Source organism: Cryptomeria japonica, chromosome 1, assembly GCF_030272615.1.
Source record: "Cryptomeria japonica chromosome 1, Sugi_1.0, whole genome shotgun sequence".
NCBI lineage: Eukaryota > Viridiplantae > Streptophyta > Pinopsida > Cupressales > Cupressaceae > Cryptomeria > Cryptomeria japonica.
In genome coordinates this window covers 443,041,708-443,057,606 of record NC_081405.1, presented here as the reverse complement: position 1 = coordinate 443,057,606, position 15,899 = coordinate 443,041,708, and the positions used below count along the sequence as shown (strand labels likewise).

The 15,899-nt window shown below is 34.9% G+C and overlaps 1 protein-coding gene across 4 annotated transcripts; it reads right to left on the bottom strand.

Annotated features, from left to right (window-relative positions):
- Nucleotides 1-286: 286 nt before the first annotated feature.
- LOC131064678 (bet1-like SNARE 1-1) lies at nucleotides 287-12,675 on the bottom strand. Of its 4 annotated transcripts, none has more exons than XM_057998932.2 (6): nucleotides 12,525-12,675; nucleotides 9,445-9,595; nucleotides 1,048-1,104; nucleotides 849-908; nucleotides 641-746; nucleotides 287-543 (listed from the first exon to the last, which is right to left on the bottom strand). In XM_057998932.2, the coding sequence occupies exons 1-5, from the start codon at nucleotides 12,536-12,538 to the stop codon at nucleotides 657-659; spliced, it is 372 nt and encodes a 123-aa protein (XP_057854915.1). In that variant the 5' UTR covers nucleotides 12,539-12,675; the 3' UTR covers nucleotides 287-543; nucleotides 641-656. The 4 variants fall into 4 exon arrangements, with proteins under 4 accessions (XP_057854915.1, XP_057854901.1, XP_057854908.1 ...); XM_057998918.1 differs by having other exon boundaries at nucleotides 12,470-12,537; XM_057998925.2 differs by having other exon boundaries at nucleotides 287-746.
- Between the last annotated feature and the right edge of the window lie 3,224 nt (nucleotides 12,676-15,899).

Sequence of the window (15,899 nt, the reverse complement as noted above, 5' to 3'; positions counted from 1 at the left end):
TTGCCAATGCAGTTATCACAATGCAAACATAGAAGGTATGCCAATATTGTTTTATAGTTTCTTTGACATTGTTTTGACGGGAACTGACAAGTGTAACTTTTAAATTAAGATGAACTGGAAAGGTATGACAAACCAGGTATAATGATAGCACTGTAATAAAAAATCAAATGAAATGCTGCAAACAAACAGCTTCTAATCTGGGGAGGTAAATCCCTCAAGAACACTAACTTTATAATGCCGCTAGCTAGAAAAGATGTATGGAAAATTTTAATGAAATAACAGCAGATTGACTGCAAAAACTTATACAATTTCATTATCAAGCCCTTCACGATATTACAGAAGGCTGTTAATACAAACAAGAGATCCATGTATCTAAATATTGTTTAGAGCCATAATATTGTTCGTTACAATAGTATAGTTGTGTGCAAAAGCAGACCAGGGTTATGACACTCTCTCCAAAACATATAAAACATCACCATACTTTGTTTGGAGATGATATTGCTCACTGCTATGAAAACATGCATAGACCAGTAATTATCCTACCTAGAGGCAAACATCCAGAATGTGACAATTACAGTTAGTCCAACAGATAGAAATATCAGGTAATACATGACAATTTAGAGATTGACGAATGATTTACATTTTGGAATATATGATCACTTTGTCAAGTAATATATCAGAAGAAACAGCACCACAAATGATGTCACCAAAGTAACCATGTTTCGACTTGACTTTGTCTCGAAAACCTGCAGATAAGAGAAAAATTTTAAGCTTCAAGATTAATTCATTAGAAACCTTCTGTAACTACGATTTTCTAAAATATTGCATAGAGATCAAAAAACACCCACTCTCTTAAATCGATCCATGGTTCCAGATAGAATCCCTCTTGATGCATCCATATCGTTGCCCTATGACATTAATCATTACTTTTCAGTAAATTTCTAGTTCCAAACTTCAACTTACAAAGACATCCTTGACATATAATAGATTTTAACAAATAATATAATCACTTCACTTCAGACATACAGTAGTAAAAGGTTAAAGTACCATGCGATCCAACGACCGATTTTGGCCATCAACTTCCTCATGAATGTCAGCTGTCAACTGATTAAAAGGTGCACAGTATTTCAAAAGTTAATTATTATGAACGTCAAAGTACTGCCACAGTGAACCATGATGTAAGAAGAAAATTTTTGCTGAAAGGTAAAACACAGAAGAAAATTAGCTTAAATATGTATATCTCTACTTAATATTGAAAATAGATGCTTTGTTTATTCAAAAAAGTTGTCATTCAAATTATGAGATGCTATATGGACACTATCATTGTACGGGTACCAATGACTTGAAATATTAACTCATTTGCATGATTCTTGCAAATGCTGCATATGATAACCAAATAATTCTATATCATACATGTAGACAGCTGAATTTAGACATTCCCATCTAAAGCATTCATTGAAAACAGAAACTATCCTATCAACATTTCAGAAGATTGTCGTCAAACTATCATATTCCTCTAATATATCCTTACCATCAGTACTCAAGATTCTCAACATGAATTATGTTAACAGCAATTTCAAAGCAGAGAAGCTTGAAAGGGTATTGATTATTAATTGACACTAAACGTAATGGGATTGAGCAGAAGTATTAATAGCCAAAGAACAATTGGACTGATGCTAAGAGAGAAAAAGCACAGAAAAAAGGTCCTTATGGTCAACCATGAAAAGGTTCATCTTTCATTATAGAATCAAATATAGAATTGCAAACCACATGTTCTATTTAAACATCAAGAAATTCACATTTCCATTTTGGATGAGCTGTTGCAAACATAACACTAAAAATAGCTTAGTGATGCTATGAAACAACATTTTCAACTAAGAGCTCTTTCCCATATATTCACCAGCTTATTAAGTCAGATACAATTATTGATATCCACAGCAACAGAATTTTATAGTGTCAAAGCTATCTAAACATTTCAGGATTACTCTCTTAAGTAGTTAATTTAACTTAAATTACATGCCTACAAAACTACAAGATATACATAGAAAGGGGCTAATATATGTCAATGTGTCCTATGGACCAGTCAAGTACAATGAACAACTGAGGACTACTCACCAAGAAGTTGATATACTTTAAAGTGCATACCCACAAGCCTCGAGCATTGAGAGCGTCATAATGGTGCTAAGAAAGCTTTTCCTGAAGCAAGCACAACTCTAACATTTTCTTTCATGTCTCAGCTTGCAAAACAGTGAAGATATAAAGCATCTCAAGACTATTATTCAGTTGGTTAGTCCAGCAAAAGTGACTTAACAAGCCTAGTGATTATGCAGATTGCATAGGTAAATTAATTTCTAGGCAAAATGTGGTTATTAGGGAGGATTACACTCAAATTCTGAGCATGAGCACAAATATGATGAAGCTTAATTTCAAAAATTGCTCCTCCATATGGAATCTTGTTTACTTACAGACAAGCCATATGCTAATTTCAGAATTGATGTATGAAAGAAATGACAGCATCAATGAGTTCAAGCAGTCACTTATTCAATGGGACTGATTTGCATGCAAATATTATTTGTGGCTCTAAATTTGAAGTTGCCAACAATTATGTTCATTTTATGGGAAATTTATGGAAGTTAACATACAAGAGAGATGACAGCATCAACAGGCTTGAGCAGCCATCAATGCTGTCTGAATAGTTTACGTGCTAGAAAGAGCACTCTCTAGCATTCATGCAATGAAAATTGTGGCTCTAAATGTATAGTAAATTATATAGTTTTATGCAAAATATGTTTTTTTCAAAAATCTGTCTTCATTTCATTTTATTTAGGTAATATATGAGTTTGTGCCTTATAATTGCATAGGCATATTAAAGAGGTGGGCATTTGAGGAGTTTGATTAACATATATCGCCGAATAAGCAATACTGCAGGAGAAGCTCAAATGAAGTTTGAATGCTACGTAAGGGACTATCATGAAGACGGTATCATTTTTTCCAGATTTCAATCTAAGCCTACGATTATACATGGATATGAATTTCAACAAACATGTGTACACAGCGGCATTGTCAAAGTTTGAGTCACAATTTTACAATCAGCCTAATTTGGTCATTCATGAACATTAATTTAACTTCTTTCTTTCTCTATGGTTGTGAGGCAAAAGAACTAAAAATATAGTTTATTCATGTCTAATGCTACTAAAAAGCTGCCCTTACATTAGCTAGCCCATCCAATCTGCTCATGGCAATCTAACTGTATTCTATCAGTTCCAAGTTTCCAATGTGTTTGACCATCAACTGATGGTTGAGGAGTGGAAAGGGCCGCCTATGGAGTGCTCTACATTGGCAAGCTGGAAAAAACACCTGCTGAACAGATTGAAGCAGACGATAATGGAGTATATTCTTATAGATTTCTTGGAAACAGATTGATGCAGAGGATAATGGTTAGAGTATATTGTTATATATTTATTGGAAAACATGTTAGACCTATGAAAAAGAGTTACAGTAATAAATGATGATGTAATTTTGCAGCAGTCCGGCTCTGTTTTGCTTTGTATGTAATATAATTTCTAGAAATATATTTGTTTGCAACTCCAAGTGTTCATCTATTATATGAATAAAAGAATAATTTGAGATAATTATTGTACCAGATTTATTGAGGGAAACATTATGCACCTGCTTTGTTTATTGGGTGTTTTTTTTAATATCGATTATAAATTCTTGCTCATACAAGAATCAATATGAGACCAATACAAGCTCATTACAAGCAAACACATCAGAAATAACCTGTGGAAGACCAAGAGTCACTACTTAGAAATCCACTTTTATTTAGAAACCACCTCCATATTAGAAGCCATCAATGGAAGACCAAGAGTGACAACTTAGAATTCTAATTTAGATGTCCCTTTGGGAAATTGAACTTGGGTCTCCACAATGAAAATCCAACATTTTAATCAATTAATCTCAACCCCTTTGAACTGTTTATTGGGGTTTGAAAATAATTCATTTGGAATATTGATAGCCTCAGTATGGTTTTGGAAGATTTTTAGTTAAATTGCCATTATAGCCCTAAATACTGTACAGCAGGTTCTGTGATATTTACTTAAGACTCGAGAGTGAAGAAATATGAAAATCTGCTACTGCGGTTAATTAAACACGGTTACTGCTTGCATGTAACGGCAAGGTTTTGAATGATAATTAAAGTCTTAAGGTAATTGGCATGGAATATTATTTTGTTAACTCTATTTTTGTTTGTGGTGAATTGAAAAATGATAGTCATTGGCCTTAAGTATCTCTGTTAACTGAGCTATGTCCATTTAAATGCCTACGTTTCCACCAACTGAAGCAGAAACCAGAGAAACCCCAAGCATTTTATACGTGCCATGATTCCAGGACATCATTCTTCGGGTTCCCATGATTCTATGTTACTTAAAATAAAAGTACGAAGCCCAAAAGTCAAGGCCTCTGAGATTGGGGCAAGTGTCATAATCTGGGAGATTCAATTCCTTGGGCTCTTTGTGGTAAGTGTCATAATCCAGGAGATTCAAGTACTCGATCTTTGTCAGTTACAAAGCAGTGATGTTATGAATTCCCAAGGGATGTTCTAGTGGCTGTAATCCGTGTTGTCTTAGGTTACAATACTTTCTTTTTCGTAAGGGTTTTGCACTCTAACTCCAACTTGAGTTTCTTTTGTGTTTTTGTTAAGGTGGCATAGTACGTAAGTTTCCCTGAGACTCTTAAGTGTAGTATCTTAAAGCTGTCTAACCTATCTCAGGTGTACCTGGGTTTTTTTTAAGTTATGGCAGTTCCTCTGGCTTTCGTCACATGTAGTTTCTTAAGCTTTATCTCTGAATCCCCAAGATGACGCAATCATGACAGATGTCAGAATCCCAGAGTCAGTTTCTTTGATGACCAAGCCTTAAGATTTAACACGTAATGTTCCAGATATGTTTCCTTTCTTTGCTCAGGCTCAGCTTTGTTTGTAACGTTTCTCTTTGCTTAAGTTGTTCAAGACCCAAGCATATTTTGATATAAATAAACTTTAGCCTGATTATGGTTAAGCTCAGTAACCACAGTTGAATGGTCCTCAGACATTCTTGTTGGAATTTTGAAGTTTCATCCTTCATGTAAGCAGAGGATTGAGTTCCCAGGATCGCAACACGTGATAATGGGCTCTTGTACATCAGGGCTTTTTAGTGCCTTAAAAGTTTGTTTCTTCTGAGATACACATGATTAGCCAGCTTCCACACCCAAGTTACTTTTGCTAACTCTGTTTATCAGTTCTCGAGCACTATGTCAATTTAGTGTTAGCCATATATTTAAGTTCCCAAGTTAGGGCTTAATTAATTGCCTTTAATAGTCTCAGGCTTCTCAGTTTGACCTTAAGTTGACCACAATTATTTTTAAGTTACCCTGTGTTTATCAGATCACCAACACTCCAAGGTCACAGTATTTTAAAAGGTAAACTGTAAAATACTTCAAATTCAGGGTGTCTAGGATTGAGATGTGTGGCCTTTGTTCACTGAGATATCATGCCAGATGTCCTAGCCCCAGACAGTTTGAAAACCAAGACTTAAGCTTGCGATTTGTTGCTACAAGACTCCAAAGAATGCATGTTTGTGTGGGCTTAAGGTTTGCAGCTGTAAAACTATATTCAATCTAAGCCATCTTTTAAAAAACAAAACAAAACAGAGCACTGGGAAAACTGAATGATTTGAACTCTGTGCAATCTACCTGAGAACTGTTACCATGAATATCTATTCTGAAAAAAAAAAATTGTTCAACTTGTTTCAATTTGAATTGGTCCAATTGGCTGTTCTGTTTCAGAACTGAATCAGAAGGAGGACACTTACACACCCCTCATTCCCTCTCACCATGGATCTATCTACATGGACAAGCAAGAGTTGTTGGGATAAAGATTTTCCAAGATATCGCATTTTCCACCTTCTACCAGCCAAGAACAGAATTGTATTTAGACTCCTACAATGTCCATCATAACAGTGGAGTGAATCTATGTAAGCCCTAGAACGTAACCCAAGTTTAATGCAGCACAGCAGCAATTAGCATCATCTTGCAGAATTGGGATTTTAATATATACTATAACAGCCAATTTTCAACTTGGAGCTGTCATGAACAGAAATCATCGTATACTGCCTTCTGAAAATTTTTACAGCATGTTCTGTTTTTGAAAGCCTATGACATCCACAAACAGAAAGCAAGGTTCAAGATCAGCAACTTTTACAGCTCTAAAAGCAGAAAAACTATATTTTGTAACCAAAGCTGTAAGCATCATATGGCTCCACAAAAGTAATTGCTGGTTATCTTGTTGAGTTGTACCACATGACAGACCTAAAAAGTAAAAGGGACATCCATCACACCCACTATATCATTGTCCTATAGTCAAAAAATTAGCCAAGCAAGGCAAGTTATTTACCAGAATTACTTACTTGAACCTTGAAAAGAAAAATTCTTCCCAGAACCAATCAAACTCCATAAATCCCTGCAAACTGAATTAATTCCTTATATTTAGTATCTTGGAAACTGACCAATACAGTGCAAGTTTCCAGGTCAGGCTGTGGCCCAAATCCGTGGGTAGCACTTATCAATAAAAGGCATAAGAATAATTAACATTTATCAATAAAAGGCACAGAAAGGATATTTCTCCACAATATTTGTGTCAAAGAGCTCTCGCCTTTTTGCAAACAGTGATTTGGTATGATCATTCATTAGCTTGATATTTTGCTAGTTTTGTATTGATTAAAACCTGCAATCTTCTAGTTATATGAGTAATTCAATATGTTTGAGCACTACCATGAGACCCTAGTAGCATTACACAGCCAAAGAACATTAGCAATTAGTATTACGGCACATTAAATAACATGGTAATCAAATCTAGATATTACCTGCTCAAACATGACTTCTCTTATTCCAAAAAAAAGTCATGTATCAAAAAAGTGCATTTTAAAAGCATCCAATCAAAAATTGTGATTTATTCAAAAAATGTAGTAATTTTTCAGTTAAAAAAAAAAAAGAAGCCAAACTTTTGTTGGGATTTGATTTTAGAACTTTAATGAAATAAAAATCGAAACATCTCAAAACTGCTGACCTGCTCACAGACATGTTCTTCATAGTTTTTATATTCAAACATGTTATATGTTTATTTTGATTTCTATGCACTATATTTAACATTAAATAGCACGACTAATTATTTTGCCATTATTATGAATATTGCATTTTTGTTTGACTTGCCATGTCTTGTCATGTTTTTCCCATTCTAAATCTGTTTTTTAATTGACAAAAATTTCCAATTTTTCCATGACATGTCATTTTATATTAAAAATAATTATGCCCAAGACACAATCAAACAGAACAAAGTGGTTGAATCTTTATGCACCGGAACCTTTACCTTCCAAATCAAACAAACAGGTCTTGTTATGGATGAGACCCATCTATATTAACATTTGATTACTGAAAGAAAAAGCAAAATTCACAGCTAACAAATTTAGCTGACTAGATACAACAGAAAAAGTTGAAGCTTTAAGGTCTGACCAAGATTCAACAGTTCAACTTCTCATCACGGTCCATAAGCATTAGGTTTTAACTTGGGAGTATACAAGTTTCCATTTTTTACTAGTTACTGTAAAGAGAGCAAAGTGACGTAAAGTGAGCGAAGTGACCCTGCAGATTAGGTTTATAAATTTAGAGTTTTGATTTCTTGTAGAAAATTGTATTTTGTACATAAGTTGCTAGAAATCTTGTCCTTTTTCTTTTAAATCTTCAGACTTTTTGATAGTACAAGAACAATTTTATTTGTCAAAAATTTCCACTGTATCTACCAAGTACACTCATAATCTTGCGCTTTGACCACTAGAAGTTACAGGTAACTCTAAGTCACATTAACTTTGAATATAGGAATATAAAATAAAAGCATAGCTATAATCATATAATGTTTAGTTTGAAACTTGTAGGTCTTCTAGATCCGTGGCCATTTCAAAATGGATTATATTCTATAATCCCTTCATACACCAATATTACATCATGGTCCTATGTTGGGAGCTACTGCTTCTGTTTTAAAGGCAACAGTAACCCCATGCATCTTTTTCAAACAGGGAATAGTAATTTTGGAATCTTCTAGAAAGAAGAACCAGCTATAGTTTAAGAAGGAATATTCCAGTCACTGCTTACAACCTATTGCCACATGGCTGAAGAATATGTACTCTCCAGATATTTTCTACATTTTCTATCCAGACTTCAGCTTTGATTTCTCACTCAAAATTTTATGTGACGGGTGAAAAACAAGCAGAAATAGAAAACTGCAAAATATTCCACAATGGTATCCGAAAAAAATTATTATGTTCACTGAAAATTTAAAATATTTTTAAAAATAGAAGAAATTCATGACCACCCGTCAAAAAAAGCTTCTAAATTTCTGGGCAGCACTAGGAAAGAAAAAGAAGACACTGCATAGGACCAGACTATAAAGGTTTACAAACACTAGCAACAAATGCTAAATTGCAGTTCATATGCATTATACATAATTGTCTGTACTCACATGTGCAACCTATAGTCCAGGCACAGTGGGCACTCAGGGAACACAGGATGGCATCATATGCTGTAAGGCCCTGCAGTCTAAGAACAATTAGGTGCTCAGAGAACAAGGTATCAGGCCTTTAAAGGACCTTTCCTTTTTCTCACACATTCTAGAAGTAACACTAACACATCCAAAGGGTTGAGCTTAATTGGTTAAAAGTTAAAACATTGGGTTCTTATTATGGACACCCAAGTCCAATTTCTCATAGGGACATCTTAAGTGGAATTCTAAGTTGTAACTCTTGGTCTTCCATAGGAGGTGGTTTCTAAATAAAATTGGATTTCTAAGTAGTGACTCTTGGTCTTCGATAGGTGGTCTCTAATTTGTTTGCTTGTAAAGAGCTTGTATTGATCTAATGTTGATGCTTGTATGACCAAGATATTTGTAATCGATATTCAATTTAAAAAACAAATTAAAAAACAATAACATCAGTATATTGATATTTAGCTGCAAACCAAATGATCAAGCTTATGTATGGTTTAGATTTTGCACTCATACAAAAAGTAAGAGGTTTTTCTTGAACCAATCATTTTTTATCATCTTAATAAGATATTGAATCTAATGCATTAAATGCAAGACAGTAACTTCAATCCTAATTGCTAAACTAGCCCATAGCCATAGGTCACAAGGAGTAATTGAAGAACTATGTAGTCATGTTGCTGAGATATTGATGGCAATAAGTATTTTCACAAACATCAATCTCCACTCACCTCATGGCATAAGATCTAGACATGTCAGACAATAACATCTTCCTAAGTTTACACAAAAAATTTCCCGCTTACTGACAAAAGGACCTCCTTTTAGCATGTTTTGAATACAATTTCTAACTTGCATAAAAAATCTATAAATTGCCACAATACCCGCTTGAGCATAGTTACTCTGTCTTCAAGTCCATCCATAGCATGGTCATTATCTTGCTCAGCAATTTCATGAGTAGCATATGAGGAAGATGCTCTGATTCCACCTTCTTCTATTCCATCAAACAATGCATTTCGACTAGAACGGTATTCCCTAAAAGGCACAACAAATTACTTAGATAAATGAAATTGAGTATATGCTTGCATTCATAACATTGTGTGATTAATAAAAAATCTGTCCAGATTGACAGAATATTTCAAATCTAAGAATTGATGCATTCACTCCCAAAGAGCATGAGCAGTTCGACTGCATTTCTGAAGTCGCAACTCTACATTAACTCCAATTTCCTACCAGGCCAACATGTCACAACATCATCATAAAAATAAAAAATTGTAACAAAAAAGCAACAATTGAAGAATCCATTGAGATTGATGGAATGGTATGATATTTCAGTCTTTTTAAGCACCATGAATCTAAGAAAAAAGCCAAAAGAAAGAAATGCATAATAAACAATGTCTACAACTACAAGCAACCAAATGAATTCAAGTATGGACAAGAAAAATTGTCAAACACATTTGACACTGAAAACAAACTGGGCATAATCAGTGATAAGTCGTAAAAGCTTGGACCAAAAGCCAAAGCATATGTTTCAGCTAGCTATGTTTGACAAAAATTCTATGCCACTACGCAAAATTTTGAATTATACGTTTATAACATGAAATAAATAATCTTAAACATAAATGCAACATGACAAATATTGGATAATAGCATAACACACCACTCTTTTAAATTGTTGACGTAAAAATAAGACATGCTAGTAGCAAGTAGCAACAACTGAGATAAGGTAGAAAAATACTTTCGCAGACCTTCCTAATATTTTGAAACATCTGTATGACTGCTAAAGGAAAAAGAAACATGGCTCTCACTCCCCACAATTCCTCCGCTTCTCATCCTGCATACCCTTTCAAGGTTTCCTCGTTGGAGCTAAGGGCTTTGAAAGTGGAAACAGATGTGCTTTTACCTGGAGCCTGTTCTCCTTATGCTGGGCCCGTCTCCTCTCCTAGAAGCCAAGGTTTCTCTTGTTACAGCGTTCCCTCAACTGTGCAGGCAGGTGTGGTGTCTAGTTCTACTGCCCTGGCCAATTTGGACCGTGCACATGTCACTGCTCCAAGCTGCACCATGGTTTCTCCCCGCCATGTCAATGACTTTCCAGATGACAAATTGACTTATGATTTATTGTTGGCTGTTGCGGAAAAGTCTGTAGTCCACGCTTCTGGCAGTTATTTCTAGTTAAATAACGGTTTAAATTCTCAGATTCCATGCAGGTAGTCCTCTGTTGATCTAAAAGCCTTTTTCTTTTCTGGCTGCAGTGGAGAATGGAGCTCCTCTCAAGCCTTTGCTTGTGCAGACAATTGATGTGCCTGTGCAAGCATCCCTAGGCTAGGTGGTTGTTTCTTCTCCCTTAAGGCATTTTTTTGCCACCATTGTTTGACACAGTAGAGAAGAGGAAGAGTACCATTCTGGCTCAGTCTGTTTTGACTGCAGCAAATAATGATGGCAGGTTTGTGAAAAGGGTAGTGCAAATTCCTGCTATAAGTAAATACCTTTGCTTGTTTTGGGTAAAGAAGTTTTCAGTGAAAAAGCTCATTAGCAAAGAGTGAGCTGATTTGTAGGTTTAACCATCTCTAGCCTAGTTTGCCAGACCTTCATTGTTGGTTTTGAAGCATTGGAAGCTTTTTCTTTCAAAATCTATTGATATTTACAATTACCCCTCTGCTCAGGGCATTTTTGCACATTTTTGTGGATTTGTAGATTAAGTCAAGTATTCCTGTGAAGTAGCAGTGGTTTTGGGTAAAGGGTTCATGTTATTTGTGCCTTGGTATCCTGCCTTCAACCCACTTATTGAGACCTTCACTGTATTACCTCTTTTTTGGGTTGGGATACCGTATCTTCCATTTACAGTTTTGAATTTTTTCTCATTTAGTCTCATTGATAATTCTGTCAGTGCCTTCTAGCCTCTTTCTAAGTACATGTAAAAATTTGAGTAAATGTTATAATTCTAAATACCCACATACTAAACAACGAATTTTGTTATCCATTTTCTAAAAATCAATTGGGCTAAACAAAGCAGGTCACAAGCTACAAAGAAGAGGTATAAATTTGAACGTGTTTATCTGAGTTTAATATGCTCAGCAGATTCCTTTCCACATCTGTGCGGAAATCAGAATATATATGTTTATCGATCAGATAACTAAGTTTCATCTGAACCTAAGTTGTTGTCAATCTTGATGATTAAATGTTTAAAACCATGCCAAAAGACTGTAGATCAAGACCATGTTGGTAGAAGTTTGCCAGATTCAAACTTGTCAGCATAATCTGCTCAGCTTCTGAGGTTGTGCAAGAATGCGAGACAAATATTGCACAAAGGCATAAAAACAAGAATCATGCGGAATGCTGATGTTTCTTGTTCATCTATACAAAGAAAAGGCGAGACAATTAGGGATAGGGAAAATCTAATAGCGTGAATGATATAAAGGCATAGAAATCTATATGAAGATTACCACTATGCCTTCGCCATCTCATATTATATGTTGTCAATAGGAATAAGAATAGACTGAGAATAAAGAATCTGGGCGCATTCCATTTTTACATAAAAATATTACAATTTTGAAAATACAGATTAGGTATACTTAAACAAGCTGAAATTGCAACCTACGAGGCCAATTTCAATCTCTTAAAAATGAACCAGAAATATTAGCCCCCAGTCCAAAATCCAAAAGAAAATAAAACGTAGACAAACCCTAACTCGCCTATTGATAGGGCAAAATAAATTGCTTGCTCTACATCAAGAAACAGAGATCTGATAGATCTGAAAAAAATTCGCAAAAAGGTTGATAAGAAAAATTTTAAAAAGTTTCGAACAAATAAATTAGTCCTAAATTATGCAAAAATTCGAAGGCAGTTGCACAACCAAAACATTAACGCAAAGAATTTTAACTTAAATTTAAAAACCCTGAGATATCATACAAATTTAAGGGAAGAGCAAAACCCATTGATCGAAATTAACAGCCAGAAGATGTACCTTCTTGAATTCATTTCCTGAAATATAATTGAGTTCGAGAAGATGATCGAATCGATAAATTCGACAGCAACGTTTGCTACTGTTTAAGTAATGGAAATGGTAGGGTTATCCCAATGATAATCAAAACGGGAATGTAATTGACAACATGGCAAAGGGCATATATGTTTAGTGGTTGGTGATAGCGCCCATTTTCTTTACTTTTCTTTTTTTTTTTTTAATTATTAGAATAAAACTAGCAAATGCATGGTGGTGTGCGATGGGTATGTCGAAGAGGTATGGAAGTTCAATTAGAAAAAAAAATTGGTCTATTTTTTGCATAAATGTGTGTAGTATATGAGGTCAATTGGTAGGCCATGGTGTTGATTGTGTAACAAAGGTCTCAATGGGGAAGTGAAGATTCAAATCAATTATGCATCCACTTACAAGGATCGAATCATGACTATAACAAAACCTTTGAATCGAGAAGATAATCAAGTTTCATTACCAACATGCTCATGTTATGTTTGCAATAGGGTGAGAGGGAGAGAGAGAGGGAGAGATAAAGCTAGAAAGAGAGAGAACTAGAAGGGAAAAGTGTAAGAGAGAGATGAGTAAAGAGATAGAGATACAAAAGAAGATAGAGATGGAGATAGAGAAAGAGATGGAGAAAGAGGAGAGGAGGATAGAGAGGAAAGAGATATGGAGAGATAAAGAGAGGGAGGATAGAAGAATAGATAGAGGTGGAAGAGAAAATAAATAGAGTGAGAGAAGGAGAGATAAAAAGATAAAGATAGAGATAGAGATAGGAAGTGATATGTAGAGAGTGGGAGAGATATAGTGGTAGAGAAAGATAGAGAGATAACTAGATAGAGATAGAGAGAAAGATAAGAGAAGAAATGTGGAGAGATAGATATAGAGAGGAAAAGAGATATAGTAGAGTTAAAGATGGAGCGAGAGAGGAAGAGGAAAAATAGATAGAGAGGGAGAGGGAGAGATAAAGATGGAAAGATAGGGGTATAGAGAGTAAGAGATGGAGAGATGTATAAAGGAAGAGGGAGGGAGGGAGGGAGGAAGAGAGATAAAGAGATGCAAAAACAGAGAGAGCTAAAGATAGACAAATAGAGGTGAAGAGAGGGTGAGAGAAATAGGGAGAGATAGAGGGGGAGATAGACATATATAGAGAGAGGGTTGTTGGAAGAGAATGAGAGATATATAGAGATATATAGGGAGAGAAAGGGGGAGAGAAATAGAGATAAATAGATAGATGGGAGAGAGAGAGAGAGAGAGAGAGAGAGAGAGAGAGAGAGAGAGAGAGAGCTTGTGAAATCGAAAGGGGGTGAGAGAGAGGGGGGGATGGAAGGAAAGAGAAAGAGGGAGAAGGAGAAATAAAGATAGAAAGAGGGCAATAATGAGAGAGGTGGAGATAAAAAGATAGAAAGATAAAGATATAGGAAGTGTTAATAAGAGAGCTAGAGGGGGGTTTAGGGAGTAGGAGATATGAAGGGAGAGGAGTGTATAATAGAGAGATGGAGATAGGGAGGGAGAATTAGGGAGTGCATGTTTGTGTTTAAATGAACCAGTCTTATTAAAATTTTATTTATTATAGAATAATTATATTTGAATTTGTATTTTACTTTATATAGTAAAATAAATTTTAACTTAAAACCTAAATTAAAAGTTTAGAGAGAGAGAGAGACTTATGTCTACTCGTTTCATGTCAATAATTTAAGGATAACATGTATCTTTGGTTCAACTTATACTTGGGATAGCACATCACTTGATTATTATCTCCATCTCTATCTCTATCACCTATCTATATTTCCTCACCTCTCTATGTATCTCTACTCCCCCTTTATCCTTCCCACTATAACTATCTCTTTATCTCTCCCTCTCTCCCTATCACTCTCTCTTTTATATCTCTTTACTTATATATCCTCTCTCTTCCTCTCTCCCCTCCATATAGAAGTAAAGAGATATAAAAGAAAGAGTGATAGGGAGAGAGGGAGAGATAGAGAGATAGATATAGTGTGAAGGATAGAGAGGGAATAGATATACAGGGAGAGGTGAGGAGATATAGATAGGTGAGAGAGATAGAGATGGAGATAATAATCAAGTGACGTGCTGTCCCAAGTATAAGTTGAACCAAAGACACATGTTATCCTTAAATTATTGACATTGAACTAGTAGACAAAATTCTCTCTTTCTCTAAACTTTTAATTTAGGTTTTAAGTTGAAATTTATTGTACTATATAAAGTAAAATAAAAATTCAAATATAATTATTCTATATTAAATAAAATTTTAATAAGACAAGTTCTTTCGATCAAAAGATGCCTTGATCAAACAAGACCGGATATTATTCTATTACAGGAACTAAAACTTAGTGGGAGCAATGTTGATTCCTTTTGTAGATGCTTTAGTAGTTGGAAGTGCAGTATTGTCGAAGTTGTTGGAGCTTCTAGTGGTAGGGATTTTATGGAAGGATGGGGTTGTGGATGTTCAAACTATCAAATCTGAAAGGTCGTGGCAATGGGTTAGTATTCTTTCCAAATTGTTACACTCAAGTTTTTTTAATATTAATGTTTATGGTTTGAACAATACAGCTGAGATGAGAGGGATCTAGTTAGATATTTCAAAGGTATTATCTATAGAATGTAATATTTTTTTCCTTTTGGGTGGTGACTTTAATGTCATTTTGTGGCATTCTGATAAGAAAGGGGGTCTAGGATGAATGAATCACAAGCAAAGATATTTTTGTGACTTTGTGATTGGTAATGGCTTATTGGAACTTCATTTTAGAAATGGTGAATTCATGTGGATGACCAACATAAGTGGTTTGTTAAATATAGTGGAAAAGTTGGATAGATTTTTTCTTGCTAGGAACTGGGCGAACTACCAATGGTTGTTTCAATCAGATATCCTCCCTTTCACGAGCTCTGATCACTACCCTATTTGTGTGAGAATCTAAGAGGATGCATCTGATTGATGTCCATTTAAGTTTGAAAATATGTGGCTAAGGGAGGAAGGTCTTTTGGAGAAAATTGTTGCATGGTGGTCTAGTGCGCCACATCGGTTGGGGAATAAAGCATTCATCGTTTTCAAAAAGTTACAATTTGTTAAGGAACAACTAAAGAATTGGAATAGAGAGGTCCTCAAGAATATATTTTTCAAAGAAGTTTAGACTTGAAGATGAGTTGGAGAAGTTGCATTTGAAAAATATTGAAGGTGGCATGTGTGAGAATGATTTCTTGAAAGAAAAAGATTTGAATGAGTAACATGCAAAAATTTTGGCCAAAGAAGAAATCTTTTGGTTATAGAAATCTAGGGAAACATGGCTCAAAGAGGGAGATCATAAGTTTTTTCATAACTCAGTTAAAGTTAGAAGCTCCTATAATAAA